The sequence below is a fragment of the Candoia aspera genome, chromosome 2, assembly GCF_035149785.1.
Source record: "Candoia aspera isolate rCanAsp1 chromosome 2, rCanAsp1.hap2, whole genome shotgun sequence".
NCBI lineage: Eukaryota > Metazoa > Chordata > Lepidosauria > Squamata > Boidae > Candoia > Candoia aspera.
This window is the reverse complement of record NC_086154.1, coordinates 99,705,661-99,727,307: the sequence shown is the minus strand read 5'-3', so window position 1 is coordinate 99,727,307 and position 21,647 is coordinate 99,705,661. Positions and strand designations below refer to the sequence as shown.

General features: G+C 39.0%; 2 protein-coding genes across 3 annotated transcripts in view; one reads left to right on the top strand and one right to left on the bottom strand.

Moving 5' to 3' along the window:
* Positions 1-487: 487 nt before the first annotated feature.
* On the bottom strand, positions 488-10,633 carry LOC134489729 (ketosamine-3-kinase-like). Of its 2 annotated transcripts, none has more exons than XM_063292574.1 (6): positions 10,436-10,633; positions 7,426-7,577; positions 6,502-6,593; positions 5,978-6,060; positions 4,584-4,706; positions 488-3,223 (listed from the first exon to the last, which is right to left on the bottom strand). In XM_063292574.1, the coding sequence occupies exons 1-6, from the start codon at positions 10,574-10,576 to the stop codon at positions 2,885-2,887; spliced, it is 930 nt and encodes a 309-aa protein (XP_063148644.1). In that variant the 5' UTR covers positions 10,577-10,633; the 3' UTR covers positions 488-2,884. The 2 variants fall into 2 exon arrangements, with proteins under 2 accessions (XP_063148644.1, XP_063148645.1); XM_063292575.1 differs by lacking the exon at positions 10,436-10,633 and adding an exon at positions 8,102-8,157.
* Positions 10,634-15,873: 5,240 nt separating this feature from the next.
* Positions 15,874-21,647, top strand: part of RAB40B (RAB40B, member RAS oncogene family) — a 30,153-nt gene continuing 24,379 nt past the window's right edge. Inside the window, exon 1 of the mRNA XM_063292573.1 lies at positions 15,874-16,632. Within this exon, the coding sequence (XP_063148643.1) occupies positions 16,491-16,632 (142 nt within the window). The 5' untranslated portion in view covers positions 15,874-16,490. The remainder of the gene's footprint in view (positions 16,633-21,647) is intronic.

Sequence of the window (21,647 nt, the reverse complement as noted above, 5' to 3'; positions counted from 1 at the left end):
AGAATTATGAAGAGACTTAGCTCTTGCTTTCCACTTTTTACTAGTTCTCTTTTTTTTAAGTTTGCTCAAGTCAAATTTAACCATTTTGGACTTTTTCTTGGCCAATGTCCAGTTATTTGAATGTTGAATGAGCACTCTTCTTTTATTGCTGAGCTATTTCATAGTATTTATAGACTTTGCTTAGAAGGGAACATGCTTTTTGTCATTGTTGTTGCTGTTAAGGTACATGTCATGCTAGAACTCTCCATGATGATTTTGGGAAACTCACAATATTGCAATTACAAATGTTAGACAAAAAGGTTGAAAAGAAATGGACAGATAAGCCAGGCCTCTGAATGCCTACAACATACAAGTGGGTACACTTTGAATTATTCTAAGTTGGATAATGTTTGTCCAAATATTTCAAGAAAATGGATCATGGCAAATTTATAATTCCTAATAGAGAAAGAAGTATAAAAATCCATTATTAATTACATAAAAAGTGAAATGCTCAGGAATGTATTTTATTTGAACAATAACAAAAGATGACAAAGAGAGCCCATGGGTAACATCCTTCTATGAAATCAGAACACCCAGTAAGTTCAGAATGAGAAAGCAGGGAATCACATAGTCTACTGGGATTTTTAAAGATTAGTGTAATTTTTTCCCCTAATGTAAAGCCAAATAATGTTAATTCAAAGCCATCAAAAACCTTCCAAGTTCTGCATGAGCATACATTCTAGCAATCATGCCTTTCTACCTACCTGGTGATTTAGAATGAAGAGCCACCAAAAAGCAACATCTGAAAGAGCAAAATTGATATTCTAATTGTTTGCCATAGACATATCTTCCCCAGTACATTAAATACAATCTTTGACTTCTAAATATAGTGTAATTTCATACATGTCCTTCCACCCAGGTCCAAATATTACTTTGTCCTGAAATGTTTAAGGGGTTCTGCATCTATTTATTACTTTCTATAAAACTCTTCATCAGCACTTCACAATTGTTGTAAATCATTTTCAGGGTATTTCCAATACACTTTTTCAAGTATTAGGTATACTGATTCAGCATTCCTGCTGCTGCACACCAGAAACAAGAGCTAGCAGGATTCATGCAAACGCAAGAACTAAAGAGAATCAGTAACAGTAAAACTTTTCCCTCTCCTCTTTCTAGTCTTCCCTGTTAAACAATCCACACAGAGGGAACTGCCACTGGACAAAGAATTATAGCTAAAATTACTTCTCTAAATATCTGTCCCACATAAGAATGCCCTGCCTGACTAAAGAAGAAACAACTTAAACGCTTTTACTAAAAGATTCAGAAGAAATAATGTGCTATCACAATCTGGACTAGAATTATTTTTGCCACTTTTTTAGTTAGACTTTGTACTTTAAGTGATAGACAAAAACAACAAATGATTTTCTTTTCCCAAGCAGGAAGATTTTGTATTTGGGGGGGTTGGGAGATGGGAAATAACCATATTTTTGCTGTAGCTCAGCAGCAGTTAAGTCATAAGCATCCTCCAGAAAAATAGTGTTACCAGTCTAACTGGTTGCAAATATTGCAGACAACTAAGGCATTAAAATGGAAGAAGATGGGGGGGGGGGGTTATCAGGTATTATGATTCCCTCCTCAATCTATATCTCCTACCCTGTAATATTGTTAAGTAGTATTCAGCATTTAGCATTTTACCAGCACAAAGTTTGCTTTATTTTTATCAATACTCAAAGTAGCTCAGGACATACTGCAAAAAAATCACTAAGAGAGCCTATTCTAACCTCACACCTTGTGGATAGTATATAATCCCAAGATTTATGAGCCAACACAGCAATGATTGGCTAGGGTTTCCAGGAGTTGTAGTTCCAGCTCAGCGGAATGGCTACTAAAAGGCATGGACTCAACTAAGCAGCCACAAGAAAGTAACTCTGAAATAGCTACAGCTGCCTATAAATAAACTTAGTCCAAGAACATACACTGTACATCACAAGATAAAAGTCAAGGGTGTGGTAGTTAAGAACAGACACCAGCTGGAGCCTTACAGAAGGAAAACAAACCAAGCCACCATAAACTGTGGTATGCTTGGAAGATTCAGGCAGAGTCCTGCAGGCAAAGAATTTTGATGCCCAGAGCCATACTAAGAACGCTCACTGTAGAAACAAGAAAAGCCACCTAGGCTGCACTCCTTCATATTCTAATTTTAGCTTAGGACATGCATCTAATGTAAATGCAACTATAACAGTAATACTGAAATACAATTATTACAAATACTGAGAATAATCTAGTTACATAGCACAGTAAGAAAATTCCCAATATGTTCATGGGTACAGTATTATGAAAGATCACTAATATCTCTGATTCTGTCTTTATGATCATTGTTAGTAACATGTGACCTGAACTAAGGGCCTGCCATAGTATTTTTCCCCTTCTACTGTTGCTGGCAAAACATGTATCCTAAACTATTGTCTCAAGAGCAATTTTCTCTACTGCAATCTACTAAATCAATTCTATGGTGTCATCTCAACAGCAAAAACTCCTTCATGCAAATCTCAGATTATTTCCCCCTCAGATAGCTCTTTAATAAACTGCAGTTAACAAGACACCAGGTTTGGGACATAGCAGAGCTTGATCTTCGATTATGGAAAAAGGATATTAAGTCAGATTATAACCAGGATAATGTAGTAATTAAGATGTTGGAACCTTACCCATGGAAGTTCACTGGGTGACTTAGCCCAATCATTACCTTTCCCTCTCTCTCCTGGGTAAAAATTGGAAGGAGAGCTATATCTACCACTTTGGGCTCCTGGATGAAAGGTAGGATATAACTCTAATAAATAAGTATCACAGATCACTGCAGCTGAAAAGCCATGTATTTTTCCAAACAGAGTTAAAATTTCACAATAAATCATTTCACCAGATTTTTCATAATATTTATAGATGACCCTCTGTAGCCCCCACCAAAGTGATTCCAATGGTTCATGTAGTGAAATAGTTGGTAGAGCTTGAGTCGTTTATCAAAACCTGGTGCTTTCGGGATTTTACTGTGGTAAGCAGAATAAAATGAACCCCTGAAACCACCAAACATCCCAGCAATTGCTAACTCATACTCAGAGTGACCGTAGAAAGAGGCAGGATCAAAGATAACTGGCCCAGAATCATCTTCAGCTACATTTCCTCCCCACAGATCCCCATGTAAAAGAGCAGGAACTATTTTCAGATTGCCAAACAAACTGGGTATCTTCAACTAGAAAAGGAAGAGAAACAAACAATAAGCTTGGCTGGAAGGAAAAAGAAGACATTTTCATCTGTTATTTAAGTAGACATTTAACTGTGAGTTTTAAGCAGAAAGAGATGCCTGTAGGCGCACCTAATTGCAGTACTCCTTCCATTAAAAAGTCACAGTTTTACTGTTTTTATTGGATTTTCTCTGGTAAGCAAAAAGATCGATGTAGCATTAAGAACAGATAAGAAGGTTCAAAATCAAAGGTGACCTAGCAAAGAGTTTCTAACATTTAAACCACAGCAGCAGCAAACATTTTCACTTTTATTTACATAATACTATGAATGCAAAAGCTGCAGTTAGTTAGTTTACTAAAAAGTACTTCGTTATATACTTGTGTGTGTATATATATATATATATATATGTGTGTGTGTGTGTATAAATACATATAGTGAATATGTCTATGTGTATACACACACACACAGATACTACACACACATACATGATTTATTTAAAAATGAAATAAATGTATGTTTATTATTTGTCCACTGGCCATAGTAAAAAAACCCAATATTAATGAAATGAAAAAGGAAGAATTTCAAGCATATAAATGGCACAGGATAATTAATGGAATGAGCAATGTAAGTCACTCATAAAACATTATTCTTTCTGGGTCAACCACTACCACTTTGTCAGTCTGATTAGTTTGGTGCTGAAATTATTTACATTCTGCTATTCTAAATCCAAAAAATAACCTTCAGTCAGATCTTTCAAAAAACATAAACCCCACCACCACACACACCCCTTAGAGAACAGCAATATTATATGGTTCTTCATAATAACAAACTGAAAAAATATTATTAATTACAAAAAAAGGGCTACTAAGGAAGGGGTATTAAGCTGCAAGCCAAAATCTGCTTATCTATAAATAAGCCACATAGAATTCAACAGAAGTTACTCTTAACTAGATTCTGTAGAATATGTTACAAATGTGCTGCACTGCAAAACTCAAAATAAAAAGCTTTGTAAGAACCCACAAGTAAAAATATTTAAGAAGTAGCACATACACCAATTTTACCCACTGTAACAGAGACCTGCCCCAATAATTCAATTATGATTCATAATAGTTTTGGGAGACTAGATCTTAAAATGAATTAAAAGGAATTAAAAGGAAATGGTTTTCATGTTTCACTTCTTATAAGTTTAAGATAACTGGTAGATGAGTTTCCTTTACAAAGTAAAGGAAACTCATTAACCAGTTTGTATAGAGGACCCAGTGTTTCATACAAATACAGTAGTATGGAAACTCTATATTGTTTTGAAAATAAACATCACTTACATAAATATGACAATGCCATTTAGAATTTTCATAGAGCATCACTACCTGGAGTTGAGCCCAAAGCTCTCTTGCTTCTCTGTCTCCTGAATTCTTCTCAGTCAAATCCATCTGAGGCTGAATTCGTTGCCTAGTAAAGAAATTTACCCAGTCCTGTTGCCAGTCATTAACCTGCAAATAAAGTATTTTTGTTGTTGTTGTTGCTCTTTGCTACATTTGTCCATTATATGAACATAATCATTTCCTGTGACTTTACACAAATGTAAAGACATTTGTGTAGTCTTTACACATTTGTAGCCTTTATACTACTAATCAATGAATAAGAACCTGATTCCCCAACTCAAGAATATATCTGGGAAATAAATTCCAAGAAGAAATTAGACTGAACATTTTGCTCATTTCTTTTCCTATATACCATACCAGTAATTCCTAATATTTTAAATAAGCATTCCCTAAGATTTGGATGGTTGCCATTGGGCTACTACTGGTGAAGTAACTTGCTAAGTAGCATCCAAAGCTTGGCTAATTTCAAGAAGATGGTCAGGTTTGTACCACCTGCAAACAGTACTGTTTTTAGAGAAAATCCTGGCACAGTAGCATCACAACTTGGACTCTACTGCATTGATCAGCTATTGCTAATAACATCCCCTTCAATGCAAAGTACATCTATTTTCAGAGAAGCAGTAGCAATGACATCTGCTATTCTGTTACCCCAGAATGGTGATCAGGCAATATGTTCATGATACTAATACTGTATTGGAATCTTTATACCAAATCATACTTCCCTAAATTCGCTCTTAAATTATTCATTCATTCACACATACACCAAATATACACTGCTTCAAAGTGGGCCTAGGCACAGTGGCACACCTGTCAGTGCATTCTTAAAAAATCTACATTTCTTTTCTGTGCTCACATGGTAGCCTGGCAATCCCCACAAAATACACAAAGCTGAGTATATTTGAGGAGCCAGCAGAGTGTGAAAAAATGCTTTGGAGCATTTTTTCACACTCTGCTTGGAGGTGTGGGCACATGTTCAGCACCTCCTCAACTCAAACACATTTTCCTAGGATCACAGCTACCATGTGTGCCCAAGAAAAGGTAGCTTCTTTAAGGTGTCACCGACAGGCACGCTGTGTGTGCCCACACCATTCGAAAGCACCCATTCTCATTTGGAACCAAAGTGCCACACATCCCTAATATATAATAGCACTTTTTGAAATAGGGGCTTCAGTGTAAATGAGGGTGTGAACACTGCACCTCTCAGCAACTCCTTGAGCCAAATATGTCTCTTCTCATGTTCATGCAGCAGCTGCAGAGGTAGTCACACAATCCTGGGAAAAGGCAAGGCTGCTTTGAGGAGTTGCAGACAAGTAAGTATATATGGAGAGTAACAAAACAAGATTTTGCAGAGCAAAAGAAGACATTAAGGGAAAGCCTACCTGTGGAAGATACCCACAACAAGTGACAGAATGGAACCCAAACTCTTCCACAAACTGAATATCCATCTGATCCTCACTTTTACCTTGAATGGAAACGGAGATATAGTTTACTATTACAACAGATGTGTAAAACTAGATCATTTTGCTGTTCTAAATGGATCTAAATCTTCTAAATGGATGGAGAAATAACTAAGATTATGTAGCTAAGTGAGTTCAGACTACGTATTTTCATGTATCAAGAATTGTATAAATATTGTTCTTCTATTTCCATCATCCATGTTAATAATGAAATGAGATATCCAACGCTAAGGAATACCGCACATTTAAAAGATGATTCTTACTGAAATCATATTGACAAAGAATAAGCTTGTTGCTATTTTGATTATCTTTCTATTCATATAAAAGGAATTTTCTAGGCCTAGTTGTGTAGAAGGAAAAGCAACGCTGTTAGAAGCATTAACAGTTCAATGTACTACTCTTAAATTTCTGGGATTTAGAAATTCTCAGACCGCTAAACCATTTACCAATAGTGCTTGCATCTTTCTTCAACTTCTCCCCAAGCTTTTGATTATGAAGATGAAGATCAGCCAGCTGAATCCCAAGTTTTTCTGCATGTCTAAGAAGTCAAAATAAATTATTTTAGCAGCAAGTGCCAAACTGGCAATTTGAACAAGAATTTGGTTTTTGTTGAAATGACAAATGTTAATACCCTGGTTCTTGCTGGGTCTTATACTGAGGATTTATATCTTGATCTGGCTGTACTGTTGTCTCAAACCTTAATTATTATAGTACTATTTGTAGCCTTCAATATTTTTAATAAAAATGTGGTGGATATATTTTCATATTTAATTATAGGGCACTCAAACTAGTAATTCATTATTTTAGTAATTTACTACAAACATTTTCCTCAATTATATAAAAGCTTTAAAAATGCTGTTATAACTTGGGCACAGACCGCCCATATACTCTGGTTCCTTATTACTGCTCCCTTTTAGGTCACATTTCACAAACTTCAGTGGATCAGCTCTAGCCATCAGTGACTCAGGCCTCTGGCCTTCCCACTAGTAAACTACCAAAGCCCAGGCTCTATGGCTTCAGCAGCCACACCTCCCCACCCCTTATTTGTTTTCTATCCTAGTATGAAAACTTCCTGAGAATCTAAAGCATGCCCAATATTTGGTTAATTTTCAGTTAACTGCTGAACAATTGAGACTATGTACAACACTCCCAAAGTTAACTTAGCCACAGTTTAACCAATTAACCCAATTTTATTTGTTCCCACATTGAACCATAAGTTTAACATAAGAGTTAAGTAGATCTGTCTGTCAAGGTAGGCTAAACTGTAGTTGTCTGATCTGTGACTCCTGAGTCATACAAGCACAGTCTAAAGCTGCTTTAGTACTAACTTATTTTTAAAGTATCATACATTTTTGTCCTCAGGATTTTACCTATTGAGACTTCTCATGTCCAAGTGTTCCATCACAAATAAAGCACCGCCTTCTGGCAGATCAATAACTTTCATAGGTTTAGGAACTTTCACTGTCTGTGTTTGTAGAATAGTAGTTAAACTTGCCATTTCTCCATCAAACATTCTTCTGGCCTATCGAATATAAGAAAAAGCTATTAAAATATTTGCCCCCTATTAAACAGTAGCCCTTTTCTTTTTAATACTTTTACATTTAAAAATAAGTAATTTCCTCACAAATTACTTATTTTTCTCAAAATAAATATGAATGCCATACTGTACAGTTCAAATTTCTTTATGACCCTGCTGTCAGATTACATTGAAGAGGTATGTGCTAAGTTTTAAAACGGAATATTTAGTAGGTGGGACATTTCTGTATAACACACAAAGACAACTTTGTAGATACACAACTACCCAGCTTCTAACAAAGAGCAGGAAACCTAGAGGACAAAAGACCAAGAATAATCCACCATTATTATTTCATTGTCATTCATACATACCAGGTTTTAAAACGACATATCTACCTGCTTTGTACAAGTGCATTTAGCTACCATAATACAGTATTATATTCTTGACAGTGTGTGAGAATTCAAGTTGAAAAGACAATCCAAAAGCTAAAGAATAGGTAGATGATCCTTAAAAAAAGATTACATATTTACTAATCTGATGATCCAGCAGGTTTTAGACATGTTCTCCTTTACATCTTCAAAGCTGAAATTTCATTCACGCAACCAGGCCTTCTATTTTTTGCTGTATTATTTCATTTTACATGCTTATCCACAAATATAGGAATTTCATTAAATTATTCCTCATGGGTCTCTTTTATTGCATGCTATCATGATCAGGCTTTACTCAATAGAAGATATACATCAGGGACCAGAAACCTACTATATTCCCAATTCCTCAGTACTATAGGAATGTGTTCTGCTCATATTCTGGTTTCATTTTGTATTCCTTTCCCTGGCAGGTATCCTATAAGCCCAAAAGGAAGGTGATTTTAAATATAAGAGGGTCCCTTACAAAAGCAAGAGTGGACACAATAGAATAAACACAGACAGAAGTCATGTGTAATGCCAGCTTTCCAGCCTTGTAAATCTAGGGCAGTCAACTTCCACAAAAAACAGGGCTGGAGATTTCTCCCCATCTCATTAATGTTTGCAAGAATCACACTTGTATATCTGCATGGATGCATGTCTGTGCGTGTGTGTGTGTACACATACTGCTAGAAAGAGCTAATTTGGTATTCAGTATGGTTAAGGCACCGAGCTAGAAACCAGGAGACTGTGATTTCTAGTCCTGCCTTAGGCACGAAGCCAGTTGGGTGACCTTGGGCCAGTCAGTCTCTCTCAGCCCTAGGAAGGAAGGAATAAAAAAGGAACAAAACTGGACAGGGAGTGGGGAAGAGATAACTAGAATGAAACAGAAAACCTATGTAGGTACACCAGGCAAGCAGATCTCACAGGCAGCAGCTAAATCTTCAGGCTAATCTACTGGTTCAAATGACCATGGTTCTCTCTAGATGTACAGAGTACAAACCCCAGAAATTTACTAATCCATCCCTGGTTTAACACATGTAATTGAACTTCAAAGGACTCAGCTTTTACATTTCTGCAGCCTGTGTGGCTGGGGAATCTTTCCAGTGTCCACTGGTCCCAGGAAGTTCTGCCTCTTTGCTTCCTCTCCTCATGTTACATTCTTGGACAAGTTTATAGTTCCTACAGCTAGCCTCCTTTCTCAAAATCCAGCTCTTCAACAGCACTTATCCTAGGGCTGCATCTCAGCTGCACAAATCTGGATAACCACTAGATGGCAGCCAAGAGATCCAAAAATCCTGACTCTGCTGCTTAGTAGCAAAGATTTTTTTTTAAAAAAGTTCAGTCAGTCCATGGTACCACAGGAAAAACATCCAATGCATGGAAGAGCTATTCAATCTTCTTGTATTTATCTATCAATGCAAAGAAAGCACTCTGCTAATGATTCAAGACACTCCTATTTATTGTTTCATTTCTCACTAGAAACAAAAATTGGAGTTTTAAATGGATTTGAAGTGCTTAGTACAAACTAAAGGGTTCTGTCTGCTAAGCAAATTCAGCAAAATGTGGTTAAGTAAACTATCATTTACAACTGTGCAGCACAACTAAGGAATCTGGCATACAATCTGTATTCTCAAAAACACCCATGTTTCTCTGAGCCATGGGTTAGTGTACTGTACTGAACAGGCCCCATAGCCATGTAAGCCACCCAAAGTTGTTCTGGAGTCAGGTGGCCTTAAATCTAATAAATATTTTTTTAAAAAATTCTTCATTGCTGTATGCTATCCATCCATCCATGAGTTGGCAGAAAAGTATGCCGGCATGAATCTTGCTATCCTATCTGTTGCTTCTCTTCCCAGTAAAATTTTTTGGAAGAGAAAGTATTGGAATAGGGTAGAAAACACTAATAATACTACAACTAAGGACAGCTTAAGCCTGCCTCCTTCATGGCTGGGGACTAGACAAAGGTAACCCTAGAAGAGACACAGCAGAAAGAAAAACGGCCAGGATATGTTTGTGCGAGTTAGGTGCAAGTGTGGAAGTGTCCTATGTGTATAGGACATCATGGCTTACTCTATTGACCCCGTTTTCTGCAACACAAAAAATGAGAGGGCCTGGGAAAATCCGAGGGCCAGACAAAAAGCTGCGCCTATCAATAATCCCCTCCTCCTTTTTCAGGGCAACACATGTCTGCCAACCTGCAGCCCAGAAGAGTGCCTCTCTCTGGCGCTCTTCCTGTCGCTTAAGCTTTTAAAAGCCGTCCTCCACACAAACCCCTCTCACGCTCCTCCTCTGCAAGGAAAAGCCTCGGCTGGGGAAGGTACATTCAGAAGAACGGCCTTGAGCAGAAAACAAATCTCAACCAACCAACCACCCGGCGTAGGCGCCCCTTCGCCCACGAACCTCTCCTGGCCTTTTCCAGCCTAAGATCCCCCCGCTACCCTGCCGGTGTCCTCCCACCTCAGCCTTGGCATTACGCTTCACGTAGACCTTCCCGTGGTCAGTGTGGAAACTCTCGCCGTGGCTGATGCAGCCTCCCCCCGAGTGCCCCGCAGGCCGCAGCACCGAGGTGCCAAGTTCCCGCCGCAAAGCCGCCTCCATCGCAGGAGGTCCTGGAAAAGCGTTTTACGCGCCGACCCGGCGCCCCTCCGCGGATCCCGAGAGTCACAGTAATCCGCAACCCCCGCCCCGCACTACCCAAGCCACCCGCCCAGCCAATTGAAGCGCAGCAGCGTTGCCGAGGGCCCGGAAGAGGAAAGTCCGACTCCGTGGAAGGCAGCGCCTCCGAAGGATCCAGCGGTTACCTCCGTCTCTGCGGCTTTGAAGAGGAGGAAAGCTGGCCCTGAACTATTGCTTCTTGGCTGGGTTCGCCCGAGGAACCCACCTTGTATAAATATAGTTCGGGAGAAGCCAGAATCCTGGGGTAAATCAAGAAGCCACGGTTAGCTTCATTGGTGAGCATCTTCTGCGACTGTAGGTGGTCGCACTCACATGTCATGCTAATCCATGATTATTGAAAAAGCCGTAACACATACATCAACTAAGCTATGAGATTTCTTTGATACTGCATGTGAATCAGGCCTGAACCAAAACAAAGCAAACCACACTAAGGCTTGTTTAGTGTGTTGTGTGAACCAAGCCAATTACTCTTGTAATCTGGAGTAAAACCAGCATACCCTGGTTCTGTACTAACGTTAACATTTAAATTTCTGCGTTACCCTACTAGTCTATATTATTTAAATGGTTTACACCAGTGTTCCTTAAAGTGTGGTCCAAGGATCCCAGGGGGTCCCCTAAGTCCCTATCAGGGTCTACAAAATCAAAATTATTTGCCAGCCTATTGGCAGCAAATGCATCAGTTTTAATTTTTAATAATGGTAAATATCAATAAATATAACCCATACAAACAAAAGCTGTTTTGGGGTCCTCCATAATTTTTAAAAGTGGGAAGGGGTCCTGAGAGAAAAATTTTAAATGCCAGTTTATACAAACCTACTCTTCTATACATTCATTGCCAGAAATTAAATGGGGAAGGGCCTTTGGATTTCTTTTAATCACTGAAAACATACATACAAGGAACTTAATGCATTTAAGAGTTGTTTTAAATATCAAAGTTGTGTATTGATGATAGTGCTTTCCAAAACAGTAACAGAACCCTTAGTGTTCAATGTGCAGAATAAATACTGTAGATCATTTTCTGAAGACTTTTACCTCAGAAAAATCTTTTCCATGTCCTCTAGCCTGTACATTTCCTTCACTCTATGGATAAAAGTCCATCAATTAGATATATAGGCTCCAATCTCTAACTGTATCTAGACTTCCTATCACTCTTCTAAACAGAACACCAAAGAAACCAAAAGACATAATGATTTAACATGGTATGTGAATCCAGCTGTTTATTGATTCAGTAAGCCATGCTCAAGCAAGCCATGGCTTACCATAATGTGTGAAGCTAGAGCAAATTTTACATCCAAATTAATATTCTGATTTTTTTTAATCCTACTGAAAAGGACAAAGGAACTTGATGAATTAAATTTTTCCATGGTTAACCCAATTTGCATGACATACCTAACCACAAAGTAATACACAGGCTATGTTTACACAACACACCAGTGTAAATTGTCCTTGGGTAGTTTGTGGTTCGGGTTATCCTGAGAACACAGCCAGTGCAATAATGAGAACAGGCTTTATATCATCTCAGCAATGGCGGGGAGACATAATAACTCTATAGCGGCTGGCATGAAATTGGCTGTTCCCATTGCCAAACCTAATCATGTCTCTATTCCCTCCCTTTTGTCACTGAAGTCACCTAACTTCCCTCCAATGTAATGGATGAGAAGGCCTAACAGGTTTTGTGCAATACTGGCATAAGGAGCAGAAATAACCCCTCTAAAACTAATATAGCTAAGGACACTTTAAGCGTGTTTCTCTCATGGTCTTGGGACAAGATTAAAACAACATTGTGGGAACCTTGCCTGCCAGGGCAGAGTTAGGTGCAAGTAAGGAAAGGCCCTTTGTATGCTTATAACTTTATATACTGACAATATCTTTGTAGTAGTGTAGGAAACTATCCAGAAGACATTGTTATTAGCTAATGAGTATGAATAGCTAATGAACATGAATATTTATTTTTATTATTCAAATTTCTATTACATATTTCTATTAATATGTCATTTAGGATTAAAAGTTCACTGGAAATCAACTTAAATGCCATCATTGGCAAGGGGAAATCTAATTCTGAATAATTGGAAGCCAACTATTAACATCTCAGGCACAAAGAGTGAATGGCCATCACATCTGCATGTTCTAAGATGAGCAATTATGTCTTGTAAATAGACTTTAAACACAAAGCATAGTTTGGGGACACATACACTTAGTATATTGTATTAACCTATAAAATCCTACTGTGATATGGGACTCATCTAAGAACTTCATAGCAACTGCACTTGACCCAGAGCAGCCCACAAGGTATCAAGTCCTCCCTTGCAGATCAATGGTAAGGTTAATATATTCCAAATATTAGTCTGAAGTTCAATGTAATGAGTGATGTCTAAAACCCGAATATATCAATAAAAATACTTCTTTGGTTCTCCTTTAAGCATGATTATAATCTTGGAATCTCTTAAAATAGGTGGGAATCTTCTTGTGCGCTACAAAGAATTCTATAAACCCTCTTCTCGTTAAGTGAGCAGCAGCGAGCAAGAAGGCCATTTAGGACACATTCTATGCCATAAACATCTTTTACCCATTGAACATTGTCCATTGTTCTAACATTGGCTAGAGGGTTTTGTTTCCCTGACATAATGCAGTCTGATAATATGTTTCTTGAATAGGGCAAGTGTTTGAGGATATATTTCAAATTATTTACAGTATTAATCAATTGCTAAATTCTTATGTTGCCCAAGTCCTTCAGCTACCATTATTTTTAAATAAAACCCTTGTAGCGTTACATCTTATTCTCCATAAAAAGGGAGAGGTCAAAACAGACAAAAAATAAAACCAAGAAGCAAGCAGGAACTACAGATGTAATATTTTGTAATACAAACCACAGTTCTCAGATATTTAGAGAATATAATAAGGGATAAGCATGCCTGTGTGCATAATGCCTTTATCAATCCCTTTATCCTACCTACATAATACATGAAATAAACATCACTTATTACATTGAACTTCAGACTAATATTCGGAATATATTCCTATACTGCTTTCTCCTTTCCTGACAAGGATGCCTTTCTAGTGCACAGTAACATTCCAGAGATATCCTAACTGGTCAACTTGCTGTTTAATTAGAGTTTATTTCTGTACAACAGCTGACTTCCTAGGCTGAAATTATTTGTGAGTCATTAGTTAATATATACATACCAGCTTTAAAAAAAGATAGCAGCTGAGAATTGAAGAAAAGATAATTGGTATCTGCTGGCTTTAATTTGCTGGTTTTGGATGAGTAAATAGAAAAGTATCTCTTAAGATGCCTCTTAGTATATGTTTATTCTAGAATATTTTAGTATTCAGTGTTGCTGGATCAAGTTGAAGACCAGCTCAGGGAGACTTTTTTGACATACTATTTTTCCAAGTACAGACACCATTTCTAATGGAAGTTTGCTGAAAGACAAAACAATGCATTGTATTGTTCCACTGTATAAGAATATACTTATTTTTAAAATACAGGTAAGTTTTTAGACTAATGTGGTAAGTTAAGATAGCTCTGTGAATTTTCTCATCAATCCAAAACTCACAATGGTTAAAGATACAATCTCTGTCTTCCTTTCTGACATTCCACCTGGAAGTTTTAATGCTGTCTATATCCAGGCGGTACCTGTCTTCCAGCTTTCTTCTTTTGATCTCCCACCATATCTATGGACATTACGGTTCACCCTGTTGACACATGGCAAAGATTTGGTGTCATCTTTTATTCTTTTTCTTTTGCTCCCCATCTTCGTTCAGTTACATCTAGCTACTGCATGTACTTCCGTCCTATGCCAGTTTTGGCTGCAGTACTGATTAATGCTGGATTGTTACCTTGTGCATTGACTACTACAATCATCTCTCTGGCCCTCAAGGTATTATATGTTACAGAAATTTTCCATTTTTCTAACATTTTTTTTTATGCCTTCAAGTCACTGTTGACTCGTGGACTAGTCCCTGCAGTTTTCTTGGCAAGGTTTTTCAAAAGTGGTTTGCCATTGCCTTCTTCCTAGGGCTGAGAGAGAGTGACTGGCCCGAGGTCACCCAGCTGGCTTTGTCCCTAAGGCAGGACTAGAACTCAGTGTCTCCTGGTTTCTAGCCTGGTGCCTTAACCACTACACCAAACTGGCTGTCTCTAACATATAATACCCTGCCTCATCACTACAGTTGCTTCTATTATTTCCCATCCTTATTTTCAAATCAGATCTTGCACATCCTAACTCCTGACTTTTGTTTTTCTGAGATGGTGTTCAGGTAATACAGTAATGCATTTTCAATTGAACCATGTCAATCCAGTTGCTCACTTTTGTACAGTACTGTGTGTCAATTACGTATTACTCTAGTATACTAACCCAACCAATGAAATACCATCAGTCACCATCCCCTGGTTTATTCTATGAAGTGCCACCCCCCATTGCACTTGCATTTATTTTATAAATCTATGTAGAAAGCAGCATTCTCAGAAAAAATGTGTTCAAAACATGTTTTTATGGTATTGTGATATTTACTTCTGAGTGATGCATATGTAATTGTCCAGTTCAGTCCAAGGTCAAGAAGCTAAAACAATTTTTATTTGATTGCAGTAATGATTAGCCAACATCACAGTTAAACGAGTTATGGTTTAATGTGATATATGACCCCAGTCAGAGCTGGCTTCACGCAGTGTAATCAGTCAAAATGTGGTTTTCCTTGTTTACAGCTTAATTTAGTGTGCAAGCCATGACGGTTCTTAAAACAAGGTTTACAGTTCAAATTTGCTAATCCTAATCCCGATAGCATCGTACGTTTTATATCTTGTTTCGTCGTACTCTTTATTATGCTGAATCCGGATGCAGGACAGTCCTATTAACAAGAGCTCGAAGTTCGATTCGGACGGAACCATCAACCACATTCGTGTATCTTTGTACAACACACGCCTCGTCCTCCGCTGTGTAAACAGCCGTTCCACACTTCTTGCCCTATGACGGATACAAGTGCCAACCAATCATGAGTAAGAAGTACCCCAGCAACTGAACTGTGAGGCTTCGACGGGTGGGTCCGCGCCCGCCAATAACAAGAGAGCCTGGAATCCTGGGGTCCCGCTGTACCAAATAGGGAAAGAGCTGCCTGTTCTTTTCCAATAGCAGAGCTAATGGGCGTGGCCACAAAACCCTTGCTCCAATGGGAGCAAGGGGTGTGGATTGGTCGGGACAGTGTGACAGAGCTGCGCTCGGGTTGTGGCAACAACAACAGGCACAGCTATTGCGACAGCAGGCGGGAGAACCAGTTGCCGTCTCGAAGAACACGACGGCGCCCCGCACAAGGGCTCCGTGACTCCCTCGGTCGCGGCTTGTCACAGCGCTGCTCATCCGCTGTCATGACAGGTTCTTTCCGCCCTCCCCAGTTTCGGTGCGACTAGCAGCGCGGCGGGTTCTGGCCACGACTCCCGTCGGTTCCTACTCGCTGCGGGCAGTGCGAGTCGATCCTGCGTGGTCAGTTCGGGCATGCTACTCTCGATGGCGCCGCTGGAAATTCGCCCTTCTTTGTCTCGGCCCCGAGGACGCCCGTCGAAGCCCTCCCGTTCTTACCTCCCCCCGCTGTCACCGTGAGAAGACGCCTCCTCCGCTTCTTCGCCGCCGCCACCTTCTCTTATCCCAAGCTTGAGGGTCGTGATATTGGCAGCCCATCGTGATTCCTCCGCAGGGTGGGCTTGAACATGCCTTTGTTCACGTGCTGCTACTCCTCATCTTCCCCTGTCCTTGGTGGTACAGCTGGTCGTTCGGTGCCCCCCGTGGGCGCTGGGAGCTGATTCTCCGCAGAGACGTGGGGGTGGGGTGGGGGGGTTGAGAAGATGAACCACGTGGGCAGCCCTGTGAAAGCTTATGACTTCTTGCTAAAATTCCTCCTGGTGGGGGACAGTGATGTGGGCAAAGGAGAGATACTAGCTAGCCTAGAGGATGGAGCCACCGAATCTCCATATGGTTACAACATGGGTAAGTGAAAACATGAATTGTACAGGTGTCCACTGCCAGAGTCTGAATCTTGGGTGCGGACACCTCTCTCTCTCTCCTTTTACCTTTCTCCAACCCCACCCCACTCTACACCTGTAGATTACATAGGGAGGAAGGCAATGCTCAGGTAGGACTGTCTTGACAGCTGAGTCACCACAGCTCACTCACACACCTTGGCAGATTCAGCTTAAGACTGGCATCCCAGTCACCTTGATACCTTGGCTTTAGAAATAAAAATGCTGGCCCACCAGTTGCTCAGTGGCTAATCTGCCATTTACTTTTGTTAAGTTTTGCTACTGACATTCTTATATTATAAACCAGGTTTCTCACATTTCCCTTGTATTTGCATTATCAGCAGCACTAAACTGCTACTACTAAAACTGAATTGTTGTCTTTTCCTCCATCTTAAGCTTGATCTGTTCATGCTTTCTTTCCTTCCTGACTTGGCAACAGTAAAGGCAATAAGGAACAATATGCCTTCTTAAACTCAGAAAATAATTTAAATGATTTGCAGAGAAAACTTGCAGTTACACATATCATCTTAATTCTAAATAGTGCTTTTAGACTACATGGAAAATAGGTTTGGGGTCGAGAGCATTTTGGCCAGTCCCCAGCACAAACAACATAGGAAGCATCATTGTTTTGCCCCGATAAGTGTGCTGCACGTAAGTATGCCAGTTCTTACATATGTTGCAAAGTGTTACATTTTCTCTCCTTTTCTTCTCTTGAAGAAGCCTTGTTTGTCAAATAGAGGTTGTGGGCTTGGGAATTCAGTGAGAAAAGAATAAACTCAGGTTGTGTCAAACCATATAATCATGGAGTTGGAATGCACTATTTTGGCCATCAAATCCAATCCAAATGAAAACATTTCCAACCAATGGCTGTATAGTTTTTACTTGAATACATCTACTGAAGGGAATCCACTACCTTTCTGGGAAATTGGTTCCATTATTAAACCGCTTTACTATCAAAAAGTTTTTTCCAACATTTAGTTGGAATCTGCCATCCTGTAACTTAAATCCATTACTCTTGTGTTCTGCATTCTGGAATTATCCAGGATAGGTCTTGACCTTCCTTAGTGAGATCTTTCTGCAGCATACTCTGGTTTCCCTTCAGATTGTATAGATATTTCACCCCTTTTCCTTTCAGCTATTTGAAGACTGTCATCCACTTTTGGTCTTGTTTTCTCAAAGCTAACCGGTTCTTTCAATCTCTCTTCACATCATTCAGTTTCTAGTTGCCTGATCATCCTTGTTGCCCTTCTGTGAACCTGTCCCATTTCATCTGCATCCTCCTTAAACTGTGCCTAGAACACAATATCTGAACACAATATCCAATTTATTTTAAATTGGAAATACTGTTTCCTGCAATTTTGAAACTGTACTTCAGTTGATGTCATCTAAAATTGCATTTGCGTTTTCTGGTAGCCGCATCACTCTGTTGACTCATATTTAGTTTAAAATCAACTACCACTCCAAGATCATTTTCACAAATTCTGTTATCAAGCTAGCTAGCTAGCTAGCTAGTTAATTAATTAAAATCGGTATTTCCAGATTCAGTCCCACTCCTTTCATCATGTTCTTTACAATTGCCGAGTGGAACACATAACCTGTTTTTGGAGAACATTGTGCCAAAATAGTAGCTGTGCATTTTTTTGCTACCTGGTAGCATTTTGCTATCTTCACTGAGCAGGTGATATACATGTTCTTTCCTTTATTTGAACTTCTCTAAATAAGCCAGTTTGTTGTTCTTCCCATCCTTTGTTAACCTCAGCTAATTCTGAACTGAGTACCCTCATGTACTCTTTCTTGGTGATTTCTTCCTCTTTCTACCTTTTGTTTCTTGTTTTTTCAGATTTTCACTAAGCCTGCTTTGCAGCCATCTTGGCCTCTTCTGCTGTCCTCCAATTTCTTTTTGTATTGCAATTGTTTGTAGTTGTGCTTTTTTTAAGGAACCCCACCCATCATTTCATGCCACAGAATCCTAGTTATTATTATTGGTTTGACTTTATTGCAAATCAGCATCCAGTGTTTTAAAAGTCTAGCTATATGTTTGCTCAACTTTGGTTTCCTTTAAAATCAGTAACTCCAGTATTACATTGTCACTTTCCCCCAACATTCCCTTTAGTTATCTAAAGGCTTTTCCCCACTGTTGAGTTAAAGTGCCATCCTCCCATCCTTGAATTGGCAGAAAATTATACCAACATGATTCCCCGCTGCCTATCTCTGTCACCTGACTCCCTGAAAAATGGTGTCATCTTAATTGCGTATGTCGTATATCTTAAGCAAAACAACTGAATCCTCTGATTTTGCTGTCCTCCCTCTTCTTCACATAACCAGCCAGGAAGAAAGGCATTCACCAGTCAAGGCAATATGGCAGAATTGGAGAAGGTCTGATTGCTGCCCATCTCTAAATTCCTTCCTCTGGTCCTTGTCTTATCCCTATTCTCTTGTTATCCCCACTGAATAAATTTTAAAGCAATTGAACTCAGGGAACTGAGTCACAGCCAACATTTTTACTAAGGCGTTCTCTCCCCTCCCTTTCCTTTCTTTGCATAGGCAACAAAAGCCAATTTCCAGGTTCCTCTGTATTCTAGCCAGGAAATAACAGGGGGGTGGTCCCATCTTCATTACACTAGTTCAGCTTTGCACCAACCTGGTGAGACTGTAGAATTAACACATCTATGGCACTGTAGCTATTGAACAGTTCTGATAGCTACTGACACAGAATTGCTATGTCGAGCACTTTGGGGAGACAAGAACAGAACAGCAGTAGATGAGGCTAACCAGGGCCTGAAGAAGAGGTGACTTACTTACATCAGCTTGAAATGGCTAATAAGCACCATTATTGGCTGTGTGACTTTGCCCTGAGTATAACAAGTGGAGAAGCGTAACAAATATTACACACCTTGCGGCTGTTATTGGATGCTATCAGCTCAAGCGGCAGACATGCTTTAACCCCGGTACATCTAAGGACAACTTATGCCAGTCTCATTCATGGGCTGAGGTGAAGGCAATGTCATTAGGACAGAGCAGAAAAAGACATCACAGGGCATCTTTTCGCCAGGGCTAGCTGCAAGCAAAGACACTGAGTAAGTCTTCCCTATTGGTAAAGAAGAAAAAGTTGTCAGCAAAACAAATAGGGATTTTCTAGAAGGTTCATACTTTGCACAGTTTACCTATGTAAACATAAGTAAATATAACAATTTCCTCTACCAGGAAATCAGGCTTATTTTCCATACACTTAATATTAGTGTATGGACAATGAAGGCTATGAAGCCAATATACTCTCTACATTTCTCTAAGAGGCTTAACAGACACCATTATAGCCACATTCCCTAATCCTTCTACAGTGTGCAAGTCTATATCTGAGGTTCTTAGTTCAGGGATTTCATTTCCAACCCCCTGGAATTCAATTTAAAGCCCTCCTGATCAAGTCCAGTATGTTTCTGCCAAACACATTTCACCAGGCCTTGTGAGGTGCCACCTACTCAGTGGCAGATGATCCCAGGGGCAAAATCTCTCCCAGCATCATTATCATATCCAGTCATTTTATTTGAAATGTAATATCTTAGCTACGTAGAAATAGCTGTACCAGTAGGCATTCCTTGTCTTAAATGTTTCTGGTTAATTGATAGAAATGTTATAATGCTTGTGTCCCTAAAATAAATGAATTTCACATTCACACTCAGTAGTAAGGAGAGGGGAGATGCAACATCTTGTTCTGCATTTAGTTTTGAAGAAGTGAATTATTAATCTATTCTGGCTCTTAGTTTCCTACCAGCAAACCTCTGCCAAAGAACAATTTTGGAAAGTTGCTTTTATTAAACAAGGGTTAGAAATTAAAACACATTACCAAAACCTGAATACTTCTCAATTCTTGACAGCACAAAAACAGACTGTATTACACATTGTATAATGTGATTTTGGCTTGTTCACTAAGCTTTACTGTGATGTCTGAAACCAGGCATTATGATTTGTACAGCATGGTTACAATGGCAGGGATAGGCAACCTTTTTTGCAGTTGGGGAAATACTTTTTTTCTTATGTTCGATATTGGGTGGGCATAGAGGGTGAAGTAATGCTATCATGCATCAGTGCAGAACAGTTTTTTTAGATTGCTTTTTTTTTAGGTTTCTGAGTTAGCTATTTAAGGTACAGTAAGTCTATCCAAAAGCTTAATGTCATTTATGGCTAGTTCACCAAAGTACATTAAAACTGTGTGTGAATTTTGCATAGTATCAGATCTTAAAGCTATCCGATTGGTTTACCCACACAGTGAAGAATTTACCCCAAGCATGTTTTTTAGTCAGCTGACAGAGTAGTCCAACGTTTTTATTCTTCTGTACAATTAGCCAAGGAGGATAAGAGTCAGAATGCTTTTAAAGCAAGTGTAAGGATAAGTATAGTACAAGGCTGTAAGAATTCTTTCAAGTGTTTCTGAAACAGAGATATAGATTGGATGAATATTTTTGGCATTAACACTGGAGCATTTATTTTTAGTTGCTTCATTTAACCTGTTAAAGAATGAGAGGTACAAATCACATCAGATGCAGAAAACCAGAACATTTATAGATCTTGATTCAGAATGAAAATAAATTTGATTGCATTTCCAGGCACTTTCCAGCTGAGTTGATTATTGCCACTGGTTGCACCCATTAAAATTAGCAGGAGGCTGTTTGCTGACTTCTGTATTACTGTAACAGGATTGTATCTTTTCAATTCAGCTGAAAAATATTGTGCCATATATTTTTACTTACAGGACAAAAAAAAAAGGGGGACACCTTTTCCTTTTTGACCACTTTCCCAGAACATTCTTATGTTATTCTTTTAATAATATAAATTCAGCTTCTTCATTTATTTGTCTTTTTCTTTGATTATAGTCTACCTTTCTGTCAGTGAATTCCACATAAATTAGCTTATTTATGAACTTATGCTGATAACTTAAGCACGTAAGTTGATCTGTTGCCTGCACAAATGTAATGGCGCAAAAAGGGC